Genomic DNA, 26,502 nt, shown 5'->3' on the forward strand with positions numbered 1-26,502 from the left:
TGCACATATATCATGCACTAGTTCTGTATGCTAGCTTATACGCGGGTAGCTCATATTGTTACGGAGGTAATTGCTTATGAGAAAACTTTTGTTCAACATGGTACAACGTTCAATGTATTTTACCCTAGTCGGCTTTATAAATGCGAAGAGTTATATGTTAATTAAAAATAGAGACTCACAACACCAAGTTGACGTAAGCTACCACCAAACATGATGATTGGTCAGCATTAGCCATCCTTGCGACACTTTTTGGATATTTATGAAAAAAGGCAATTAAATTGGCATATCGTGTGAACTGGACATCATACAGCGACATGTGAACTAATTTGTCTGCATAAACGCGACATGAAAAATTGCTTCGGACACCTATTCACAGGATTCTAATTCAAAAGTACTGCAGTACTTAAACTTCTCCAATTTGCTACACGATTCATAAGGAAGTAAATCCATCTCTAACAGACTGCATACAAATGTGACGTACCAATTCTATCAAATTGCAAATCAGCTATGTAACCGATACGTCCTGACAGGGTAATCGGGGTTGAAAATGGCCTGAATTCTCAACGACGAAATAATTCCCGATGGCTCAGGCTCTACATGTCTCATGGTCATGGGTATTAAACAAGGTTGGTTTGATGCTCGAGATGTTATTCCGTGCACACGAGGTGTTATTCCGTGCGCACGAAATGTTTTTTCCGTGCGCACGAATTGTTTTTCCGTGTGCACGAGATGTTATTCCGTGCGCCCAAGATGTTTTTCCGTGCACACGAGATGTTTTTTTCCGTGCGCACGAGATGTTATTCCGTACGATATGTTTATCCGCACAAGATGTCTTTCCGTGCGCATGAATGCTTTTCTGCACGAGATGTCTTTCCGTGTGTACGAGATGTTTCTCTGTGCGCATGAATTGTTTTTCCGTGCACAGGAGATGTTATTCCATGCGCAGGAGATGTTAGGCCTATTCTGTGCGCTTGAGATGTTTTTCCGTGCACACGAGATATTATTCCGTGCACACGAGATGTCTTTCCGTGCGCACAAGATGTTTTTCCATGCGCACGAAATGTTTTTCCGTGCGCACGAGATGTTTCTCCATGCGCACGAGATGTTTTTCCGTGCGCACAAGATATTATTCAGCGCACACGAGATGTTATTCTGTTAGCACGATATGTTTTTTTTCCGCGCGCACGAGATGTTATTCCGCACCAGATGTTTTTCCATGCGCATGAATGTTTTTCTCTGCACGAGATATTATTCCGTGCGCAAGGAATTTTTTAGACTAATATTTCAGCGTAAACATAAGAGTCAGAATTAATGACCCGACAATTGCTTGGTGGCCACATTATTTACCTATTATGTATCTTATCTATTAATCGAGATATTTTTTATATTTTTTATACACTGACAACCTTTCTTAATCATATCTATTTGGAAATGGTATTTACATGGCATCAACATCAATGAAGATTTAAAATATGCCAGCTGTCTGAAATTGCCGGACAAGTTATTTTTGTATAACAGTTCAGAATTTACAGTCATAGTGATACCTACATTGTCCAAAAATGCTGAAATGAAGGCCAAATTCTTTAGTCGAATATTTTGATCTGATAAGTTGTCATTCATGTTATTGTCATGATATTCCGTCGAAAATGTATAACATTTCACGACTGGTTTTCAGACCAAGAGATCTGATGTGACAAATAGGCAGATATTGATATTAAGATTACATGTGTTATGTAGTTCGGCTACGCAATAATTTACCGAAAAATTCTACCTTTTCATATTTAAAAACAAGACAAGACAGACAAGGTCGTAACAGTGATTACATGGGCGTAAATCATCAACATTGAACAGAAATAATTTATTGTATATGACGTGAGAGTTTGAAAAACTTCCTTATGTTTTCAGTGTGATAGTAATCCATCAAATGTAGAAAATTACAAGTTCGTCTTGTAGACCATAATGTCTTCTAGGCATACTGGCTTTGTCCTGTGTAGCAAAGTCAGGCTGTCTGTTAGATTATTGATCTCTGTCAGTGGGATACTGAATAACTAAGTTGAAACACCAGTATTTCACAATTACTTACCTCAACTTATGCTCATACATACTTGATACATAATAGGTAAATGATGTGGCCATAAAGGAATTGTCGGGTCAGTAATTGTGACTCCTTGTGTTTGCACTGAAATGTTAGTATAAAGGATTCCGTGCGCACCGAAAAGCATCTCGTGCGCACGGAAAAAACATCTCGCGCGCACGAGATAAATTATATTTTTTGCTTTACAGAATGTCCCTTACGGGTTCCATATATGCAAGCTTATTCGACAAGCTGAATATTGTGAGTTTGGGCATGCTGTAGGCAGACACCAAGAAACTGTATTTAGATTGCATAGAAATATAAAAAAATCAATAGTTTCACCATCTACTTTTTTCGCACGGAAATTAAATAGTGTTCAAACTATTTCAGATTTTGTTCGAAATGTAAGTCATGAAATGCGATTTGGTGGTACATGATATTGCTTATTATGAAAGTACAGGCAGAATACCCCGTATCAAGAGGGAAATACCTTCGGAACGCCACAGAGCGCCCTCCAAGGTCTGATTGCATATAAATTCTATAAAGTGCGCATTGTTATGCTGTCAATGAACTTTTCATCAGGTAGGAGCTCACTGATTAGCTAAGGGAAATTTTTACTATTCATATGCAAATATTTTTATGCAGGGTACTGAGTTCATTTTTTATTCGGATAACCAACAGGAGTAAATTCCCAATCACAGGCTCCGCAAAACATAGAAATATAGATAAACAAAAAATAAACGCAAAGGACAATTACAAAGAACATACAAATCATGAATAAAAATAATTCCTTACACTTGTTTTAAAAGACTAAATCTGTTAAAAATGTCAATACTCGAGGGCAATAGTGCAATATCATTATAAGTGCTTAAAGCACGTGGCAAAAAGGAGTGTTTACGAACACTGATTCTGGAAAAGGGTACCCGAAATGGTAGGTTCACCAGTAAACTACGTTGAATTTTCAGTGGGAACAGTTTACCATAGAATGAAAACATGTGTACAGGAAGCTAAGATCAGAAACCTTCCTACGATTGTATAGATGAGGCAAATTGAAAAATTTGCATAATTCTGTGTATCCTGTGTTGCTGGCCATGGCCAAACATTTGTCTTCGCCACGATGACCGTCACTGGCAATGCGCTATCGCTTGTCGATGTCCTCTGTCACGGGTTGAATTTGTCATCGACCCCAATCAATATTACACTTTTGCCGTTGTTGATCTTCTTTGGCGACTGATTTATGGTAACTGGATACTGAATCTAGCTCATACTCTTCGTCGCTATGTTTCTGACGTAAAATCTGGCAAGATTTACGTCACGGTCATGGGTCAAGCTCGACCCAACGGTGGAAATATTCTCGGGTGTACGAGTTTCCGTTGGTATTTTCTGAAGCCAGTCGTTGAAAACAGGAACTTCGTGACGGGTTTTCATAACGTTGTTTGAGTTTTTTTGCAACCTGACGGGAGCTTTGACGTCTTCCGTCGAGACAACAGCAAATCTTGCAGATGTGCCGCTGCCGGTACCGCTTCCATCGTAGTCACAGTTTTTTGTAGTCCCATTTTTTTGTTCCGTCCTTGCAAAGATGTTAGTTTCACTTCTATAATAAAATTCTTATTCTAAATGTTCGGAATAAATACAGTTCTGCCAATCGTAATAATTATTTTCCTCCACGATATACAATCGCTTTAATATTCATTGTTGTTCAGGAGCCGGCGACAGCATTTACCAAGAGAAAGTAGTGCAGGATAATATCTAATTTGCAGAATTTAGCGTGAAATAATTTCTTTACCATGGTTTTTTATGTAACATATAATGGCACGTGATCTGTTTTCAAAATGCTTTGCAGTTGGCAAAACACGTACAATATTTTGCTGAACGCAAGCAATTAGTAAAATATTTAAAAGCAGCGATAATTAGCTCAATAAAAAGCTAAAACACTTGAAAACGTTTGACAATTTTAGTTAAATTGCAAAAAGTATAGGGGCTATATTAACTCTGTGCAAATACCATCTTTATTTTGCTGCCAATAGATTGGTAATCTGTGCGACATATGTAATAATAATTATTACAAACACTTGAATCGTTTGTTGACATAAAAATGTTATACCTACTAAATTGCGCAATCTGAAAATGTACAAATACTGGGAACTAAATATTTTCAGATCCCCCTCACACCAAGAACAAAATCTTAAAGTCTCCTCTGGTACTCCCGAATTGTCAAATCGCCCCTGAATTCCTCCAGCTCCCTCTCAAGTATTTTAGAAGGCAGCCTGAGATTGTATTTTACGGTGCAACTTGTTAAATATGGATCCACTCGAACACGAAGTGATATCGGCCAAACTTCGGGCAATAACCCCTAAGAAGCATATGTTTGACTGAATTGCTACAGGTATAATATTAACATAAATTGAAATTGGTTTGGGCAGCGCTATTCAAATGTTCAAAGAGCGATACGCTGTCTTGTGGAAATCCTGTTCCTATATGTCCCTTCCTTTTGGCGTCTTCACGTCGAAGGTAAATGTTAATATACCACCTGTTGAATGCAAGTACAATCACGCCTTTCGTGAATTTATTTCATATTCAAAGAGTAAAAATAAGCGTTTCAAGCACGACAAGTTGCTGTCACTTATTTGTCTATATGCCTTTTTATACGTCTGTCTGCCTAGATCAAGACACTAACATTTAATAGTTGTGTTTATAAATAAGCCTTGTCTTCCCAAGCTATCACGGTTATTTAACATTAAAAATAGTCGGAATTTAGGGAGCCTTCAGTAATTACAGGGGGTGGGCCGGAGGAATTTCGCGAACACCTGTACCGTAAAATGTGACCCTCCCCCTATCCTCCCGTCTAAAATGTGACCCTCCCCCTTCTCCGACATTCTAAAACTTGACCCTCCCCCAACCACTGCGGTATTCTCCCCAGGAATAAGGGACTGGACATAAATTACAGGGGGGGTGGGCCGGTGTTTTTCGAAAAACTGCTGCGTAAAAAATAGTGACCCTTCAAAAGTTCATGCACAAAAATTAGTGACCCTCCCCCTTATCCGTGCATGAAAATAAGTGACCCTCCCCTGTTACTCAATACCCCCAAAAAAAACCCACAATGTGTTAAAGACCCCCTTCTGACTTGCTATACTTTTTAAGTCGCCCTCCCGAAAGGAAGGCAAAATGTGGCCGATATAACGCGTTGTCCAAAAAATATCAAATCATATGTGTGTTATTCATGTAAATGTACTTTGCTTGAAGTGGCAGGTAAAAAGTGCATGCCTGTACAAAAAATGTAATTTTTAGATTTTATCGATAATGTTGATTCACTATACATGTAGTCGACTATAAGAAAACTACGAACGTGTATTTTCCAGTATAAAACTAGCTATATCTGTTCATATACAGATGTTTAATAAATGATATAGATATACTTGATTAGCATGGGTTGTTTACAAGTGCACATGTGAACAAGATATTTGATTTTGGAATTTCTGTCAAAATGTTGATCCACTATACATGGGAGTCTATGACAAAACTATACATGGGAGTCTATGACAAAACTGTCAAAAAATTTTCAGAATTAAAAATTTGCAGTATTTGTGCATATATGGACCCTGAATAATTGACATGATTGTGCTTGATTAGAAGAGGGTGGTAAAATGTGCATCTGTGTACAATAACTTTGTTTTTGGAATTTCGCATAAAATGTTGATCCATTATACATGGGAGTCTATGACAAAACTGTAAAAAAAAAGTTTCAGAATTAAAAATTTGCACTATTTGTGTATATATGACCCTGAATAATTGACATAATTGTGCTTGATTAGAAGAGGGTGGTAACATGTGCATCTGTGTACAATAACTTTGTTTTTGGAATTTCGCTCAGTGAAATGTGGATCCATTATACATTGTAGTCTATGAAGAAACTATGAATAATTTTTTTTAAATACAAAACTTGGCAAATCTGTGTATTTATGTATGCTTGATTATTGATATTTATGTTCTTGATTAGACTAGAGTGGTTACAAGTCCATGTGTGTGCAAGAAATTTGATTTTGGAATTTCACCGAAATGTTGATTCACTATACATGGCAGTCTATGGTGAAACCCTATGAATAATTTTTTTCCAATACAAAAATAGGTAAATCTGTGCATTTATGTACACTCAATTATTGGTACTAATGTTCATGATTAGACTAGAGTGTTTCAAGTCAATGGTTGTGCAAGAAATTTGATTTTGGCATATCACTTAAATGTCGATTTACTATACATGGCAGTCTATGATGAAACTATGAATAATTTTTTTCCAATACAAAAATAGGAAAATCTGTGCATTTATGTACACTTGATTATTGGTATTAATGTTCATGATTAGACTAGAGTAGTTTCAAGTCAATGGGTGTGCAAGAAATTTGATTTTGAATTTCACTGAAATGTCCATTCACTATACATGGCAGTCTATGATGAAACTATGAATAATTTTTTTCCAGTACAAAACTTGGTAAGCCTGTGCATTTATGTACACTAATTATTAGTATTAATGTTCATGATTAGACTAGAGTGGTTTCAAGTCCATGGTTGTGCAAGAAATTTGATTTTGGAATTTCACCAAAATGTTGATTCACTATACATTGTAGGCTATGAGGAAACTACAAATAACTCATAGGTTATCTGATCCTAAATTGTTATTCAAAAGTTGTTCGACCTGAAGCTTCCAGTTGTTATTGATGACACTATGCACTATTCTGAACAGTTTGTATTCTGTCAATGTCCTCAAAAAATTAAAAAATGTACATACAGCGACATGAACGTTTGACACCGACCTATACCCAATGTATTGTCAATGGGAGAATGATGTCAAATAAGTAATCTCCCAAATTGTTATTGAAAGAGTCATTATAGGGGACAGTTATGCACAATAGTGTTGAATAAGTAGAAATCATGACAACTTAAATCAATGTGGCTGCTTGGATCATCAATACATTGTTTATTATACCTGAAATTTGCGCCCGAAGGGCGCGCCGAAAATGGTAATGGCAGAAAATGAAAGTGCCAGGAGGTATTTTTTCTTTTTTCAGTATTCCATAACGTGCACATGCAATTTCAGCTTTGATGCATGAAAAAAGGTGACCCTCCCCCATAGGCTTGCACAAAATTTTATGACCCTTCAAAAATGCTTGCGCGAAAAATGGCGACCCACCCCCAAAAAACACCGGCCCACCCCCCCCCTGTAATTTGTGTCCAGTCCCTAACTAAAACAGTATCAGCTAATTTACATAACAATTGGTTCAATTGTTATGTTAGGGACAAATTACAGAGGGGAGGGCTGGTGTTTTTGGAGGGACAGTCGCAATTTATCACGCAAGAATTTTTGAAGAGATATGGTATTTCATACATTTTAGGGAGGGTCACCATATTTTGTGCAACTATAAGAAGGCAAGATGTAGCTGATTTAGTGCTTCATCCAAAAATATCAAATCATAATACATGGAGTCTATCAGGCAAATTATTGACAATTATACCCACAAAACATGCTATATCTGTATTTTATATATGTTTGATAATGTATTTAATGTACTTTGCTTGAATAGGGAAGTAAAATGAACATTTGTGTACAAGAAATTGATTTCTGAATTTCATCTAAAAAGTTGGTTCACTATCCATGGTGTTTATGATGAAATTATGAATAGTTTTTTCCAATACAAAAATAGGTCAATCTTTGCATTTGTGTACTCATGATTATTGATATTAATTTTCTTGATTAGACTACAGTGGTTACAAGTCTATGGTTGTGCAAGAAATATGATTTCGGAATTTTACCAAAATGTCCATACACTACGCATTGGGGTCTATGATGAAACTATGAATAATTTTTTTTTCAGTACAAAATTAGATAAATCTGTGCATTTATGTATGCTTGATTATTCACATTATTGTTCTTGATAAGACTAGAGTGGTTACAAGTCTATGGTTGTGCAAGAAATTTGATTTTGGAATTTCACCAAAATGTCGATTCACTATGCATTGGGGTCTATGATGAAACTATGAATAATTTTTTTTCAGTACAAAATTAGATAAATCTGTGCATTTATGTATGCTTGATTATTCAAATTATTGTTCTTGATTAGACTAGAGTGGTTACAAGTCCATGGTTGTGCAAGAAATTTGATTTTGGAATATCACCAAAATGGCAATTCACTATGCATGGCGGTCTATAAGTGTGTACGTACTTTGTTGGTGATTTCCTATTCAGGAAATATCACACGGAGAATCAAAGTTTTGGCCACAATATCAGCTTCTGTCAAAAGTGACCCTCCCCCCAAGATAGTTTTATAAAAAGTGACCCTCCCCCTTGAACTGTTTTCTAAAAAGTGACCCTCCCCAATTCCCCGGCCCACCCCACCCCCCCAATTACTGCAGGCTCTCTTAGAGGTTTTCACGGTTTCCATATAGTTTATGCAATGACCAAGTTGTTGTCATGATTGAAAAAACATATTGAAATAGCTTATGCCTCTATGCGATCAGACTGAATTCCGATATGAGCAGCAGATTGCATCGTCGTGATATTTGATATTGTACTCACCAACCAACGAACATCCCGCACAAAAGTTAAAAAGACCAATCCATCCAATGTGCTGAAACAAGAAATACACAACTAGCGTTTCCGTCACTATCGATGCTAACACTGAAGTAAATAAAATGCCATAATTGGGGCCTGCATTTTCTTCACCAAAGGATCTGCAAAAGATGGGAGGGATTCAATCATTCTTTCTCGCGAGATAAGAGGAAACTGATTTCCAAATAACTTGCTATCGTCATTTCATTGGATATTTATAAAAACCTTATCTTAGTGGTTGGGCAGAAGACGGTGACAGAATATAATTGTCTGTACCTCAACGCCACTCTTTCCTAAATCGATCACTAAATCAAAGGTGTTAGTCGCTCCTCAGACTGAACAGGAGGAATAGCTAGAGTTGACCTATAACAGTCTCTGTTGATGTTTTACAGGCATATCCTTCCGCCTCTGTCCCCTTTACATGCTGCTTTGCTCATAAACAGGGATGCACACACCCAGTGCCTCTGAAGTTTTATATTAATTACGTCAGTATCATGGCAATCACTATAGCGAACTTTGTGATGTTAGATCCTCAGGTAAATTCAATTGAAGTAGCATTATGTCAAAATAGCGGCAATCAAATCCATTCCAAATTCATCAGAACTCAACCTGGCTTACTTTTGCCAGTCTAGCTTACGTTTGCCATATCGTTTGCTAGCTATCCTGTGCGTACGAAGAAAAACACTTTCGCGTTGCCAAAACATTGGTTAACAAATATCACTTGAAAATTGGAGATCGATCGACCACCTTGTGTCGACTCCATCGTTTACAAAGCTTTTGATGTGTTCCTGCCCCCTCTTTATGACCTCAATGGTTGAAGTGGGACTGGCTCTCCTTCCAACATGTTTTGATAGGTATCAGACAAGATGCTAATTTGTTGCTGGTCATGCCAAAATTTAAAAAAATTGGTCCAGAAATTTTATTATGGAACAGTTCAGAATAATTATATTGAAATTTTAATTAAAGGGGAAGTTCACCAAGGATGATTTTTACATATGTGCTAGCTTTTTGGTCACTTACTCCGGAAAAGCTATTTTCGCCATTTATAACTCGCGCGATTTTTTACAAAAACCGATGGAAATAGTACAGGAAGTTGCCCATATAATTTGAATCATGGGAAAAAAGCTCCAAGCTTGGAGCTTGCGTAATGTGATATGGAAGGGACCATCTTCCCATGGGTATGGAATTGTCCATATACCCACGCTCAAACCAGGCTGTGCGTATTTACATAACTTTTGTTTATACTAAGTATCCTTGCATAAACGATGAATCACTTATACTAAACTGTCCACTGTCAGATTTTGTGTTGCTGTTTACTACTGTGTTACTGTGAGTGGAGAATGTGGGGCCATATCCGTCCGAAGATGGTCCCTTCCATATCGCATGATGCAAGCTCCAAGCTTGGAGTTTTTTACCCATGATTCAAATTATATGGGCAACTTCCTGTACTATTTTTATCGGTTTTTGTAAAAAATACAGCAAGTTATAAACGATGAAATACTATTTTCGGGGTAAATGACCACAAATCTACCACATATGTAAAAATCATCCTTGGTGAACTTCCCCTTTGATCTCAAGAAACCAATATTACACATTTGAGAGCTCCAAGTCGGTCACTGATTGAGTAAAATGGGTTACCACATTGGAGTGATAGTCCGGAAATTTATATGTGCATTATAGATGATCAAAATTGAATGTCGCGTCTATGAACGTACACCACGAGTAGAAAGCTATGTTACGAGTACTTTTCCAGGAAAATGTGTTTTCTCAAATTTTAGAAAATTGACACCCAAAGAGAAAACTTAACAGGCAAAATTTCTGGACCGCTATTATATGAACAAATTTTCATCATGTCCTGTCTAGCTGGGTTGGTCTTTACAGACACATGACCAAATTACGCTTAAGTCTACAAATGCAATTTTCAACGATCATTTGAACGAATGTCAGAGAAGTTATTCATAGGGTAGTTGAAAGCTCATTTCGAAGAAATCAGACAGTTTTTAGAGCATGTGATGTGCACTGAATATATAAAAAAAACTGAAAAACAATCTTAAATCAAGTAATGCTACTAAAAATATTGTTTCCTTGCTCTGGGATCATATTGTTTTTGCCGTAATTCCTGTAACTCAGAGCGAATCGCTTTGGGCAGAATATTTCGACTGAATCACTCAGTTTTTATCAGCTGTTGTGTCATTGTGAATGGTACGATGACGTAACGTCATCGTACGATCTATGGAACGGTTAGCATTCACAAGGATACAACAGCTGATGAAGACTGAGAGATTCAGTCGAAATATTTTACCGAAACCAATTCGCTCAAATAATGCTAACTAATGTACAAATAAACAAGAAATGCAGTCATATGTAGGGACCTAAACACCAATTATCGGATAAGCAATTTTCAATATGAAGATTTTAAAAGAGTTTTCGCATAATCCTTTGTTCACTTGCATATTTTTGGCACTAGAACGAAAAATGAAAAGGTCCTCCAAATAGCTGTCACACCAAAACAATAAATTGCATTAGGTATACAACATGTTGAAGATCTCTCTGGATGGAAGTATAACAAAGACATTTACATATGCAGACAGATAAAAACTAAGTTGCTATCGTATACATTCGTACAGCAAGTATGAGATAAAAAGGAGAACGATCGCTTATCCAGACATATGCATCAGTATCTGTAATTCCTGAATACTGAAACGCTAATGACATTCAAATGTCTGTTTATGAAAAGTTATATCTTGCTCGATTTTTAATACTACCTTTAAACAATTAACATACCTTGCCGCTGCCATTGGAAAAAGTACAAACTGTCCAACGAAAGTAGATTGTATGGCACACACCCATATAGCAAACATCGCTTTTCCAGCCTCTCGTGTGAGTATAAACGTAACCATTAGCACAACAGTGTTGGTACATAAAAAGAGCATTGCAGCCTATGAAAACAGATAATTATCATTTGTTAGAGTTCGATTAAACCAATAATTTCGAAGCAAGTCACTCAAATATTTCTATCAAAAAAGACTCTGTATTTCTGCCTCACTCACACTTACTCACTCTCACTCCCACACCTTCCTCTTACACATGACCACTTTATCATTTACTTTTGTTACGCTTGAAACATCTGAGTTTGGAGACCAAGCGCTTCTCAAAAGGACATGACTTTAAGGGAATACTTCAATTTTACATGTTAACATTTCGAAAACAATGATTTGATCTCATACTTACACGGAAGGAAAATCTGTCACCCAGGTATCCCCAAACTACACGACAAAGACAACCGAGAACTGAAGCAATAGAACCTACGAGAGCTAAGAAGTGATCATCTAAGATGAAATTCTGCCCAAATACCTGAAATGATAAAGCACGTTTACAAATAAGAAATTCAAGCACGTAAATGTTATCATCCAAACACATGTTTGCATCGAGGGTTTCTTTTTAAATTGAATTTAAAGCTCAAGTAATGCTCATTTTTAAAATTTATTCGATCGTCGAAAATTTCCCATTTTCCTCGTGCATTCACAATGGGATGTTGTTTCAGTGAAGAAATAATCAATATTTGTGCACAGACAAATAGAAAGACAGACAAGCAACGGGTATTGTTCAAGGTATGAAGCGGTTACGTAGCCCCGCCTCAGGAAGCTCTCGATTCTCTTTTCTGGAAAGTGCCGACCATGCACCCTTCGGTAGTTTCATGATTTTCACAAATTTTTAAGTGAAAGTAGTTCGGCAAAGTTCGTGTTCTTGTTGTCGTGTGATGCTGATGGGAATTGGCGTGTTTCTAAAAAGGGAAAGATTTGAGCTGAGGGGAGGTTAGTTTTACTATATTAAAAATTCCTCATACACTTTTAGCTTAGGCCAAAAAAAAAGAAATGTTTCTGGTCAGCGCGCGCGTCACTTTAACAACAGCGCGTCACCCTATTTTTTCTGTTTGTGGCCGGCGGCCGTGGCTGACACCAAACCAAAATGGCTGAAGAGAAGACAAAATTCTTTGGGGGGAATGATCAGTGACTGCATGAACAGTATATATGTGACTATATTGATAAAACTATAAAACTGACCCTCCTCCCTCCCTTGAGGCGGATTGATATACTAGCGTCTGACGTAATCTATCAGCTGGCTCATTGACAATTATTTTACGGTTGAGCAGAGAAATGCTTGAACTCTGTCATCAAACATGTAGGATATCTACCGAATTGGTACGGTACATGCAAGTGTTGTGTTTGGTATTATTTTCCAGAACGCATTTACCATGAATACATGATATTTTTGAAAGTTGTGCTTTTAAATTTGCCGGTCCTCCGACATGTCCGATAGCACTTTTGCTTGTCGTCTGCGCGTCTTGTACGCATCTGTGCTGCACGGACAGAACAGCTGGTCTGTCATCGATCTGTCACTGCCCGTGCGGTGTGATGCTCTGCTCTTTAATTTGTTCAAATTGGTAGCACTACTAGCAGGTTAATCTGATATCGACACATGTGTTTTATTTAATTACCCCGCATTTCCCTATGCTTCAAAACCCTGCCACTTTTGGAGATCGGACATGATATCGTAGTCAAAGTCAAAATCATAGACGGGCACCATGGTTTGTTTTGATTAGGGCGCCACCATGTAAGTAGTACGTTATGCAAATCAACAGGCCGTATCAGGCTTTGTTATGTAAATCAACAGGTCGTATCACTTTTTCATATGCAAATATTCAATTGAATGAAAGAAAGACGCGCTGATCATTCCTTTCATATGCAAATCAACAAGGCGTATCACTTTATTGACATGCAAATCAACATGATAAATCATGTCACTGAACTCAGTACAGACACAATGCAGGCATAGGTATATGATAATAAATTTTATGAAACTTGCTACAGATGTTGATATGATAAATATCCAATTGTACTGAGAAGCATTGAGTAGTGTCAAATTAATAAGAGCTAATTTGCATATTTCATGAAGTTTTATAATTAGTCATATAGCTCCGAAATAACTGCATCAAATGTGATGAAAACTACTGCATATACTGATCCGACAAATATCTAACTGTGTTGTAAAGCATTAAGTAGTGTGGAGTTAATTAAGGGTTCATTTGCAGACTTAATAAACTTTGTAATGAGGTATATAACTCTGAAATTAGGGCACCAAATTTGGTGAAACGTGCTTCAGATATTGATCAGACAAATTTCTAATTGTGCTACGAAACATTGAACAGTGTCAAATTAATTTAGGGCTCATATTTAATGAACTTTTTAATTAGTGATATTACTCTAAAATTACAGCATTAAATGTAATGAAACGTGCTACAAATGTTGATTTGATGGATATTTAATTGTGCCATGAAGCATTGAGCAGTGTCAAGTTAATTAACAGCTCATTTGCATATTAATTAAAGTTTTCTAATAGCAATGAAACTCTGAGAGTACTGTGCGAAGTTGATAAAACCTGCTACATATAGCGATATAACAGATATCTGATTGTTCTGTGAAGTGTACTACTAGTAATGAACCTGTTGTAAAACACGTGAGCATATTCAGTCCACATCTGGTTATGAATATATAATGGGTGTGTTTGAACCGAATTTGAAAGTCCTTTAGCGATACTGTCAGATTTTACTCAATGGTTTACTGTTAGTCATGTCGTCTTTTACAAGTTCGTCATGGGAAGAAGTGTTTCTGAAACTGCTGGCGTGTTATGTTTTGATTGGCGTGAAGCAGTGCACAGTAAGTGAGGCTACCTACAATTCTCCATGATCCGTACACACGGAGATCACTCACTGAACTGAAGCAAATGTCTTCTGTACACAGAACAGCTCGGTCCATATTTCAAAATTCTGGGACAATAGTTTTGATATTCATAATTCTCTAATTTCTCACTGGGAATAATGAGAAGATCAACCCCTTTTCCGCAGAGGATATAGCAATTTTGTGATTTTGTCAACATAGATTTGTGACAGCCATATGCAATATTTTCAAGGAAACTCAGGGAATAAGTTTCTTCTGTGTTGGCAAAAGAAAGGGTATTGATTTTTTCGAATGTTTGTAACAAAGGAAATTTGCATGTCTGACAGGTGGTATTATGAGACCAACTTAGTTGCTGATAACTTAACCTTGACAAGTGTACAATTTTTAGCACCTCCAAACATCGACTTCTTATATTTACTCCTGAATTTTAAACACTATCAATAATTTTGGAACATAGTTTTAACCAATAATCCTTGATTTCAATTATAAGTTTCAAATTGTACAGAAACTGATAAAATTGAAGAAACCTTTAGCAAATAATGTCTGAGCACACAAATCAAGGGGAATTGTGGGTAGTCTCACTTAAATGTACAGTGTTTCTGACTTGAAAGCACACATAGTAAGTACGGTTGCTACGCGACAGGCGGCATGATGCCATCTCGTCCTACTTTTCGAATAATCTCCTGCAATTATCAACCACGACCGAAGTCTCCAAAAAGTCTAACACCTGTGAAGCTCATTTTAATATGAAAAGGCCATAGTTTATCAAGACGACCGTAAAACAAAAGGCGTGCCGCGTTGCTAGTTTCTATTTGTCTTTGATACAGTTAAATGACCGACAACGGATAAAATTATGCAAGTTTTAGTGTGTTATTCTCAGTTCAGATACGTACTGTTTCAGTGTATGCAAAACTTCTGCAATAGAAGCTAATATTCTATTTTGCCAATCTACGTAATCGGTCGCGTGTGTGTCGTCATACGGCTTACAACCAGTAAATCGGGTTGGTCGGTAACCCGGCGTAGGCACTTACAGAATTGCTGGGCATTTATGCTTGTTCCGCAAATATTTCATATAACCCTTATCTGGTTTTTTTTCACAAAACCAAACATCCTTATTTTTAGAAATATGGGAGAAAATAAAACTGTAAGGTATCCCCTAATTTAAAAAAGCTTGGGGGAGGATAATTTAAAAATGATAATTTTCATTGCAATCTCGTATTAAGTGACATACGTGTTACACACCAATACAGCATATCGTTTTCGTGTGTACGAACCTACACCAATGATAGTCTACTAAAACAATGTGATAACACTTCCACGACTGTGCATCTATTGCAATTATTTACCAGGTTCCCGATGATATTCTAATCATTCATGAACAAACTGTCGGAAATTCAAACTCTGTTTCTTTTTTTCACGGACCTTGATGATGAACAAAAAACGCCCCCATTTCTGTGGTTTTGGGATCACGCTACCGGGGTAGGTAGCTTTATGCAGACTGGCTCTACTCACTTGGCTTTTCACAGCATTCAACGATCTACTCAACAGTCTTTCCAAGTATATTGTTTCTATTTCTCACCACTAACGCAATAATCTGCTGATGTTTATTCTTTAATATAAGCATTTTGATATGTAAATGCCAATAGACTTGCGACAAGTCTAGTCAGCAGGGTAAAATCGCAGTATCTCGCGGTACGGATGTAAAATCAATGAAAGAACACACGGCACGGTGGATATTTTGGCGAAAATATAGTTACAAAGCTGTCACTACGCAAATAAATTACTGACCTTGTTGGATAATTTATTTTTGACAAAATTTTCGTAACACTGCATCATGGAAAAAGAAATGTAGTTCAAAGTAGTGCTAACAGATGAAACTACAGCTGCATGGGTTGGAAGAGATCGTTTAAAACAAATAGGTGATGAGCAAGCTTACCGCGTAAAACGGAACCAATGTGTTCGAATGGTTAGAGATGCAAAAAGTGATTATTATAAAACCTTAATCAAAGATAGTAATGGTGACAGTAGGAAAATTTGGAAATATCTAAAGGAGTTGTCTCCAAGTTCAATTAAAGAAACTCCGAGCAGTATTAACGATGGGAATAAAATTATAACTGAACCGCAAGCTATAGCCGATTCATTAAATGATTATTTCACTAGAATTGTTGATCAATATCTACCTCATTCAAATACGCACCATTATGAAAATGAAAAATTGACCAACTATGTCTCATCTTTAATAGGCTCAGATGTTTCATTTAATATTCCTAATATTACATATGACTTTGTCAATCAACAATTAAATAACTTGGATATTACTAAAGCCACTGGGACTGACAAAATTAGTGCACGTCTTTTACGATTGTCAGCTCCAGTAATATCCCATTACCTTGTTAAGATAATGAACTTGAGTATTACTTCAAGTAAATTTCCATCTGTGTGGAAAACGGCACGAGTAGTTCCAGTACATAAGGGTGGAAACCGTGATGATAAGTGTAACTACAGACCAATAAGTATTCTATGTGTTTTAAGTAAGGTGTTAGAACGACATGTTCATGATAGCTTTTACACATTCCTTACACACAACAAACTGCTTTATCAAGCACAGTCAGGTTTTCGTGGTACTCACTCTTGTGAAACTGCTTTAAACAGGCTTGTTGATATCTGGGTAAATAACATGGACAATGGTAAACTTAACGGAATTGTGTTTTTTGATTTGAGAAAAGCATTTGACATGATCGATCATATTATCCTTTTAGACAAGCTCAAATATTACAAATGTAAATCAAATGGTTTAGTTCATATCTACAAGACAGAAAACAGTTTGTTTCCATTAAGGGAACATGCTCTAAAGTCAGTGACATTGTAAATGGAGTTCCTCAAGGCAGTATTCTCGGACCCCTTTTATTTATTTTATTTATGAACGATTTACCATTATCCATCGAATCAAATATAGACATGTTCGCCGATGATGCCACTATTAGTGAATCAGATAATAATATTTCGGAATTAGAAACCAAATTAACAGTTGCTATGAACGGGATCAAGTTATGGTGTGAACAAAAAAAATGGTTGTAAACGTAGGAAAAACCAAAGCAATGCTCATCACAACGAAGCAAAAACTTTCTAGGCTCTCAAAATCCAATCTTGACATCTATTTTGACAATAGTTTACTGACATCAGTTACATCTGATCAACTTCTTGGTATCATTATCGACCAACACTTGACCTGGAAAGACCACATTCGAAAAATTGCTGGCACTGTTGGTAGAAATCTAGCACTGTTGCGTAGATTACGTTGTTTTCTGCCAACCGAAACACGTGTTCTTTTTTATAAAGCTTTTATACAACCCCACTTTGATTACTGTAGTACAATTTGGGGTGGCACGAGTCATATTAAACGCCTTCAGATTCTTCAAAATATGGCTCTCAGATTAATTACGAATGCCCCTAGAGCAACTCCATCTGCACCACTTTATGAAATATGTAAAATAATGCCGATAAAAAATCGTGTCGAATACAAAACAAGTTGTTTCGTGTATAAAGCCGTCAATAATATGTTGCCCCAATATATTACAAATTTGTTCACTAAAATAACCAGTGTATCATCTCGCAGTACGAGATTCAGCAATCAAACCGATATTCTGTATGTCCCTAGGGCGAGACTTGTCGTAACGTCACAATCTCTTAGACACCATGGTGCCGTCACTTTCAATTCACTGTCAGAGAGTGTTCGATCATCACCTTCGTTGAACACCTTCAAAACAAATTACATCAGGACATATTTGACGTCAAGTAATGTTTAAATGTTTTCGTCTTTAAGCTTTTAAGAACATTGCATTGTTTGTACTGATCATTTTACTGCCCTTTGTTTGATGTTTTTAGTGTATGTTTTTGTGCTTTGTAATTTTATTTCTTTATGTACTTTGTATGTCATAGAGGGCCCTGGGGAAGATTAGCATTTACGCTAACCAGGTTTCCTGTTAAGGATGTTTACCCTCTTTAAATAAAGTTTAAATAAAAAAAATAAAAAAAATAATAAAATAAAAAAGATCAGGATAGTTTAGTGATGCGATTCTCTCTCTCTCTCTCTCTCTCTCTCTCTCTCTCTCTCTCTCTCTCAATAGATGAATCTCTCCCTAGATTCCCCACCCCCCCTCTCTCTCCTCTCTCTCTCTCTCTCTCTCTCTCTCTCTCTCTCTCTCTCTCTCTCTCTCTCTCTCTCTCTCTCTACATTTCTCTCTCTAGATTTCCCTCGCCAGATCTCTATTTCTCTCTCAAATTCACTGAATAGCCTACCGTGGCTCTCTGTGTTTTCACATTTGGTTACAGTCCGAGCACTCAATATGCAACAATCTCTTCCCATGATAAATTAGCCGGATTTTTCTGCGTGTTTTGCCAAGACGCTGGGCTTTGGAGCAACAAGACCGCGTTGAAGCGGCTGCGCATGTAACACAGTGTAATTCCGTTGCATTCTATTTGTCAACAAAGCTTGAATACTTGTCCGCCCAAGAATTCGTTTTTCACTCGTTTACTATGAATCGTATACGTTTGTCCGTTAGACTTGGCATGCATACTGGGCGATTCAGTATCCATTATCATCTGCTCTCGTTGCATCTGCCATTTCAAAAAAAGACTATCACTTGAAAAAATTGTCCAAAGTTCAAATTACTTGGGCTTCAGTTGTGTTGAATCTCCTGAAATTCTTTTTTTGGCAGGAAATAAGAATACAAATGGTGTTTCGACATTTTCTTCTATTAGCTTGATCCAACCACTATCAGCACCTAATCATTTTAAATTTTTCGGCGATTAAATAATGCTTATGGAGCAGAAATTGAAATACGTATTCTTAAACTTACGTAACGATACTACTCAACACCCTTTTCGATCCTTTAATAATTGGCCCATATATGGCATATTCAGACAGACAAACGTGCTTAAACAAAAAACAAATATTATTATTCACTGCCATTCGTCTGTAACAGGTCAAGTTCCCGATGAATGGAGTGTAGTCGTCTGGCTGGTTGTATATTTGTCGGTCGGTTATTTTGGAAGGAAAGGAGGCTGATGGGTGGAAGGAAGTCTGCATAGATAAGAAGACGGGTAAAAGCAAATCACGAGATTACATTTTCACTTTCGTGTGAACAAATAACACAGATGGGGATAGCAGAATGTATACAAACCCTTACTTTGTACATAGATGATACCAACACATCGGTTACCATGTTGAGAGCAAATGTAAACCACAATGTCCAGAATGCTCTGGTCCGAACAACTGCACTAGGTTTCAAGTTATTGCCACTGCTTCTTGAGTCTTTTTCATCGCCTTTGGAAACGATATGAAGTCTTTCAGACGTACTCTCCCTGTTCAGAGACAATATCTTGCGAAAAACGAGAAGAATGTCAAGAATTAAGAGGAAAAATAGATGCTAGTTGTTTTTCACTGATATATTGCTTGGAAGTACCAAATCAAAGTTTAGAGATTCCAGAAAAACAGTTTGCAATTATGTGAGACACGGTGTAATGAAATTGGATGGCTGAAATGACTGTATTATTGTAGAAAAAATGTAAACACCTTTGGCGCGACTTGTATTTCGTCTCTCCCGTACTGTATACTCTCCTTTAAATACGTGTATTTTCAACCGCTCACGTGACGTTTGCTCTCTCTAGTAAACATTTGTAAGTAAAATGAAAGATAATCGGATCCATCAAACTCTTTAAAACGATTCGCTACCGGTATAGGCATATGAAGGTCCAAAATACTGTAATATTTTGCAAATATTGATACACATGGTGATATAGATAAGTATTCTTACAACATTGTAAATGAACAAAATTATACTCACTTCACTTTCTGGAGGGTCGACCATGAATAGCGTTCCAATGAGTTGGAGAACTATACAGCAACCTCCAAGAAACAAGAAACATGTCGGTGTTCTATCCAATATTTCCTTTTGGTCAAAATACCTGTTCGGAAGTAATTTGATAAAGTTCTACTAATCAACCAAATACTGAAGTTAATTTCTAATACTGCGCAATATGATCCCTTTACTGCACTTGCATAGATTTCAGTGAGGACAGATTGGATAAACAAGACTAGGGTATACTTACTTTCCGGCGGGCGTCTCTGTTGGCAAGAGATTTTTGGGATTAATATATGCAGTCTGAAGTTGATTGAATAATAAGCTGCTGCCACCGATTCCAGTGGCTACAAGACCACTGACAATACCCTTGTGTTGCGGAAACCACTGTAAAAGATGACAGATGAAAATGACGTCATTTGACTGTAGCAAAATTTTCATATTTGAAAGACTTTTCAATATAATACTCTTCCTCCTCCTCCTCAAAAAACACCATCGATGACACTCTTTATATTTTTTGTTGACGTGATCTTCTTGTTAATTTATTTCTCTCCTCAAAAGACCGAAGTTCCATGAGCAAAATGATCGGATCTTTGAAGTTTTTTTGCCACAGTTGTGTTCGTGTCTTATTTTGACATTCCCCGACGCAAAAGGCACCAAACATCTCTTACCCTCATTCCGCAAGTGATGACCGTTCCATAGGCAAAACTACCACCTATACCAATCATCACTCCGTATGTGATAATTACAAGGTAAAATGAGTACTTGATGCTAAAATACGTCAGCAATACACCAGCACTGTAATTGTGGAAATAGAATCGTTGTTATGATCTCTTTTATGGTACCTTGTCAAAATGTTTACATGATTAAATATGCTTGCAGCACCATATCCCGATTAGCCAGCCTATCGAAAATATGTCAGCGAAGCTATTAGTAGTATGCACCTCCAAAGTGAAAGACTTAAACTTTTGCTCAAACTTTCCTAAGTGCAATTTTTAACCATCCCTCTGCAATCAACAATTAAATTAGGGGGGGGGGGGCGGTCGACGTGCAAAGTTTGGAACTAGCGAATCAAATTGTCCAACATTTTGCGATATTTAAAATTCAAAATGGCCATCATCCCTGTGTAAACTCTAAGGGCAAATTAAATATTGGATTTTCGAAATACTAAGATGGTTGAAGTTTTTCTTTCTCCAAGAGCTTTAAAATGAGCCCCCATAAGTGGTAGAAGTTTGAGGGTCCGAATATCTATCCCCCAGGCGCGTTCTACCTATCTGATTGTTGAGTCTCTGTCGAGTTTTTCTACCCTGCAATGAGGATATTCTTACTTGTAAAATGATTTTATTTATCATGATCAGGCGTACTTCCACTGTCACAGGGACTTTTAACTTTTGTAGTTCATGCCAAAGATCGTGGTTGGTGGCATTTTACCTTAGAATAGTACTGCCGATGAATACTGTCAAGCGTGCTCCAAACTTGTTATCTAAGAGACCACCAAGGTATACACAGATTGCTTGCATAATGCCACCTGATGTAAATATCCATGTTGCCATCTGAAATGGCAAATTTACAACAATACTTTGATGTCATGGCTTTGTGATAATATGTGCCTGCGTGACTAATTCCTTGGATTTAAGAACTAATTTTGACCATTTTTCTGATTCTGAAGCATTTAATACGCAAACTTATTCACTTCTTAACATTCTGAAAATAAACAATCAAGAAATGTGTTGATTCGAAGAAGACAATGTTTTAATCTTGCTACAGTGATATTAATATGAAAACACGACAGTTTTGATACAGAAATAAGAGGCAGAACTGAAGAATAGTTGGTTTTTACATCTTTGCTCATCATGGCAGATTGTAATAAACAATGATTAAAGAAAAAACGAGGATGTGGTCAGCCACACTTTGTCAAAGTAGGTTTCCAATATTTGAATTCAAACGCGAAAAAAATAGTACAAAACATGGCGCCTTGCCCACCTTTGAGAATGAAATGCTGAGTTCTACAATGCAAAGCTACACACAATAGTACCTTACCTCGTATGTAAGATTTGATGGTTTGCTTCGTTTTCTGATGTAGGATGTTAAGTATGGAGATAGGTTACCTGTACAGATTTGGAGAAAAAATGTATTTTAAGTACACAATAATTTGAGGTAGATGCACGTTAACCTATTTTTATTGCATAGATACTGCCACCACGATATCGTTGAATGGATCATGCTATCCAATAATGAGATAGACAAACGAATGTACTTACCAAATGTGGTATATATACCTATTGAGAGATTAATCAATATTCCACCTACAACAGCGACCATTCCACGCCATTTTCTACCGCTCCGACTAGCACTGGACATGTTTGCTGATAACAGGAGAGAGATACAAACACTCCGAGTCACGATAAAGATGTATTCACAGAACAACATACACTCTTAGAAAACATTTTAGCTGAGTTCTGTGTATAGCATGGGAGCAGCTTAGAAATTGTAACTACAGTGGTTTTAATGTAAATCTAGAAAAGTATGTGAAAACCATTATATTTGAGGAGAGGGGGAAGCTTTTTGCAGCTGCTCTCCCTAAATTTGAAACTTTCCCGCTTGCCTTCTAGTAGTGTTCGCATCTCTGCACAGTCCAGAATTTGCTCCCGAAACTTCAAATTGAAACACTTTTGCACTGACGGACTTCTCCCTGCCACATGAACTTTTACTTCGCTGTGGCAATTCTCACTCACACATAAATCTAGCCACCATTTAGTCGCTGGAATTTTTTGGCCAAATTATCCATCGACTGACTGAAAGAATGAATATTTTCCCTTTGTTGACGAATAAGGAATCGTCAACCGGTATGCCCGAGAACAAAATACCTGCGAACACCTGTGCCCGAAAACGACTTTGATGACTCCCTATTTCATTCTCTACTATCCGACCTCAGGTGCCATTGTATACGTAAATGGTTCGAACGATGTATATGCATGGGTTAAACATAATAACCGCGAAAAAGAAAGTATTCCTAAATCAGTACTTGATGAAGTCACTGAAATTAAATGATAATTGCTTTGTCATTTTAATTGACGAAATCATTTATCACAGAGTGTTCATTTTTAATATTAATAACTTGCATACTGTCGTCAAAAGAAACATCAAAACACTGAATTATTCAAGCACAACCTAAATATACTGATAACACGATTGGAACTAATTTGGGATAACTGGATCTTAATATTTTTCAAATTTCTCAAAAGTGTTAGGTGCCGTATAGCCGAATGTTGCAATATAACAAATTACTCATAAAAACAAATAATTATGTAACTTAAAAGAAAAGCAGATGAACTGGCATTGGCAGGTTAAAATGACCTTACTCCACTATCCAATCATCCCAAATTAGTTCCAATCGTGTTTTATGGATAATGCCCACCACGTTATGATTTTCAATAATGTGAAATGTCGTTATTCACGGATATACACGCTGTAAAGTTATTTGTTCGGTAAGGGAGTTTTTTGTTTTAGCCCTCTTAACCTCAGCAAAAGTGCAGAGGTACAAATCAAAATGGGAAGAAGTAAGTCACGTGACGACACTCCTTGATGTTGGTGTTTAATGTAAAGTACTTTAATTATTATTGTCATTGAAGTAAACACCTATTACCTGCTCATGTGGGCTACTATAGTATAGTGCACGTTTACCCCGAGGGGCCGTGCATTGCCAGAAACACACCGCTATTCCCGAGGCCGTAGGCCGAAGTGTATAGCGATGTGTTTCTGGTAACACACGGCCACTAGGGGTAATAAACGTGCGCTATAGCCCGAATGAAGACCAGGTTATAGGTGTTTTATAACATGTCACATGCTCATGTTGTGTTATACACCGCAACGATCCATTGTGACAAGTTTACATGGCGATTTCTCCACAGCGGTAATAGTAGTACCACTTTCTTCCAAATTATATCCTAAGCATACCTAGCAACATCCTTAGTTGCTCTTGAATCTTTTTCGTCGATGAGCTGTAAAGTTCCTATTAAAGTGGAAAATCTTGCCTTTTTAGAGTCACTTATCCCGGGCGCTCGTCATGCGCCATTGTTTCAAAGCTGCAGACGACACTATGGTCACGTGACCAGGCATTTTTCCAAATTTGGTCAAAAATAAGTGGAGTTTTTTCAAAAAATACCCTCACTTTTGTCACTTTTGTCGATTCTGTAGGGACTAGACGTATCTATTTTCCCATCACGTGACTATTCTGGCGAATCGCTAAACGGAATGAGCATTTGGCGTGTTAAAAAATGATATATGCTAGGTATTATATGTTACGTAATGCTAGACTTATATGTTCGATTTTACTATCATGAGAGAGTGGTGGCATTGCACAGAATGAGCCATTGTTACAAGGTTTGCTTGTCTCTTAGAAATTAATCATGTCCCGATATCTTTGAATGTAAACGTTGTTAATATGAAGAAACAAACAGGTACTGCAACTGATTTTTGTCTCTTGGTGCACTCACATGAAGAATTATTTGCTCCTTTGCAGTTTTATCAACGAAACTCCAGTAATCGCCCTCAAAATGGCTATCACTGCCGATTTATTTATAACTTTGACAGGGCCCAACCTGGCAGAGTTTTGTTGCATCAAATACGTACCAGTATAGTTTCTTTTGTCTCTTTGGTAGAGTCCCATTCAGAATCAATTACCTTGTCTATGGTGGGTTTACTAAGCAGTTTTGCCAGTTTAACTCTGTGTTTGCCCCAGGGAAAGGTTGAAGTAACCAGTGTTTTTCACAATATAATTGTTTTGTAGCCTCTTTGCCGAGAGACTCGTTTCATATATAGTGCCTACCAGCTCAAGGCTGTTGCTTGTTCTTATTCATGTTACTATCTCTTGCAGTTTTGTCAACTGTAAATAAGGGATGTACATTTGCGGGTCGATGTATATGTTCACGTACTTACCTATGTAATGAATGCAGCATTCAAAGAGAAGAAATCGATGGCTGAACTTTTCCAGAATCAGAGTTTTCTCTCAGTTTACAAGTCTCTTCACAATTTGATAGAGAGTATCAACATATCGTTACCCCGAGACTGTGGTCCATGCACAAACATTAAAAGAAAAACCGTTACGTAACAAACGATACACACAGTAATTGTTCCAAAACAATTGTTGAAAAAGCCCAAAAACAGCTGTACAGGAGTGTGTGCATAATAGCTTAAACATATACGTATTGCCCATGAACAAGTCAAGACAGGCTTTCACCTGTAAGTCAAAACCTTACTGAGACGAGGACAGATTTCTACGCATCAGTTGTTCATGAATGTTTCCCATAAGCTTGTTTGATTAAATATCAGTCTGAGATTTTAATAGTCAGAACTGTCTGATGTTCTGCTTCAAGGGGCTCTTAGTACCAAACATTTAAGATTCTTCGAAAGCACAGTGGGAAACCAACTATCCTGATGACCTCACCTAGTACATAATGTAATCGTTTAGCAAGGTTGTGAAGATTCCAATCATGCAGACGTTGGTGTAGCACATACATGTCAGCTTTTCAGTCCTTTTCATAGCCTTTACTGTTGCATTGGGAAACTTAGTGCATGGGATTCTGTTTCTGGCAATCGCTGCACATAGATTATGCACTAGTTTTGTGTGCTTGTTTATACGCGGGTAGCTGATATTAATTACGGAGGCAATTTGCTTTTGAGAAAAGTTTGGTTCAAACTGATACAAAGCTCAATATATTACGTTAGAAACGTACAACAACACAAAAATGATGGTAAATTACACACCAACATTGGCCAGCATTAGCCATCCAAGCGACAATTTGGGACATTTATGAAAAGCAATAATTGGCATATCAAATGATTGGACATCGGACCCAATTTATTTATTTATTTATTTATTTATTTATATTAACAAGAAAAATCGATTCGGAAGCTTATTTTTCGGGTTCTAATTCAAACATACGGCAGCAGTTTCAACTTTTCCAATTTTCCAAATTGGCTGCACGATCTAGCGGTGATTGGCTCTTCTGTCAATGATAATATTAGTTCATCTCTAATGGACTTCATACAAAAGTGACGTGCGAATTTTGTCGAAGTGCAAATCAGCTATTTAACCGATACGTCCTGACGGGGTTGAAAATGGCCTGAATTCTCAACGATTCATCAATTCTAGCCAATGAAAAAATGCAACGGACAGCAATGTAAGCATAGGGCCGTAAGGCATTATTGGTCATAACCATAGTGTAA

At 37.1% G+C, this 26,502-nt stretch overlaps 1 protein-coding gene across 2 annotated transcripts in view; it reads right to left on the reverse strand.

Moving 5' to 3' along the window:
• The window catches only part of LOC139135056 (apicoplast pyruvate carrier 1-like), a 41,207-nt gene extending 15,859 nt beyond the window's left edge, over window positions 1-25,348 (reverse strand). The window contains exons 1-12 of one of the 2 annotated variants that reach the window (XM_070702248.1): window positions 25,213-25,348; window positions 22,536-22,640; window positions 22,315-22,382; window positions 21,706-21,827; window positions 20,946-21,072; window positions 20,525-20,661; window positions 20,260-20,380; window positions 19,603-19,794; window positions 11,907-12,029; window positions 11,460-11,614; window positions 8,643-8,797; window positions 4,066-4,604 (exon numbers count right to left, since the gene is read on the reverse strand). In XM_070702248.1, the coding sequence (XP_070558349.1) occupies window positions 4,549-4,604; window positions 8,643-8,797; window positions 11,460-11,614; window positions 11,907-12,029; window positions 19,603-19,794; window positions 20,260-20,380; window positions 20,525-20,661; window positions 20,946-21,072; window positions 21,706-21,827; window positions 22,315-22,382; window positions 22,536-22,635 (1,356 nt within the window). In that variant the 5' untranslated portion in view covers window positions 22,636-22,640; window positions 25,213-25,348 and the 3' untranslated portion in view covers window positions 4,066-4,548. Of the gene's footprint in view, window positions 1-4,065; window positions 4,605-8,642; window positions 8,798-11,459; window positions 11,615-11,906; window positions 12,030-19,602; window positions 19,795-20,259; window positions 20,381-20,524; window positions 20,662-20,945; window positions 21,073-21,705; window positions 21,828-22,314; window positions 22,383-22,535; window positions 22,641-25,212 lie in introns of those variants that run through there. The other variant, XM_070702249.1, reaches the window with a different exon arrangement.
• Window positions 25,349-26,502: the final 1,154 nt, after the last annotated feature.

This window comes from Ptychodera flava, chromosome 6, assembly GCF_041260155.1.
Source record: "Ptychodera flava strain L36383 chromosome 6, AS_Pfla_20210202, whole genome shotgun sequence".
NCBI lineage: Eukaryota > Metazoa > Hemichordata > Enteropneusta > Ptychoderidae > Ptychodera > Ptychodera flava.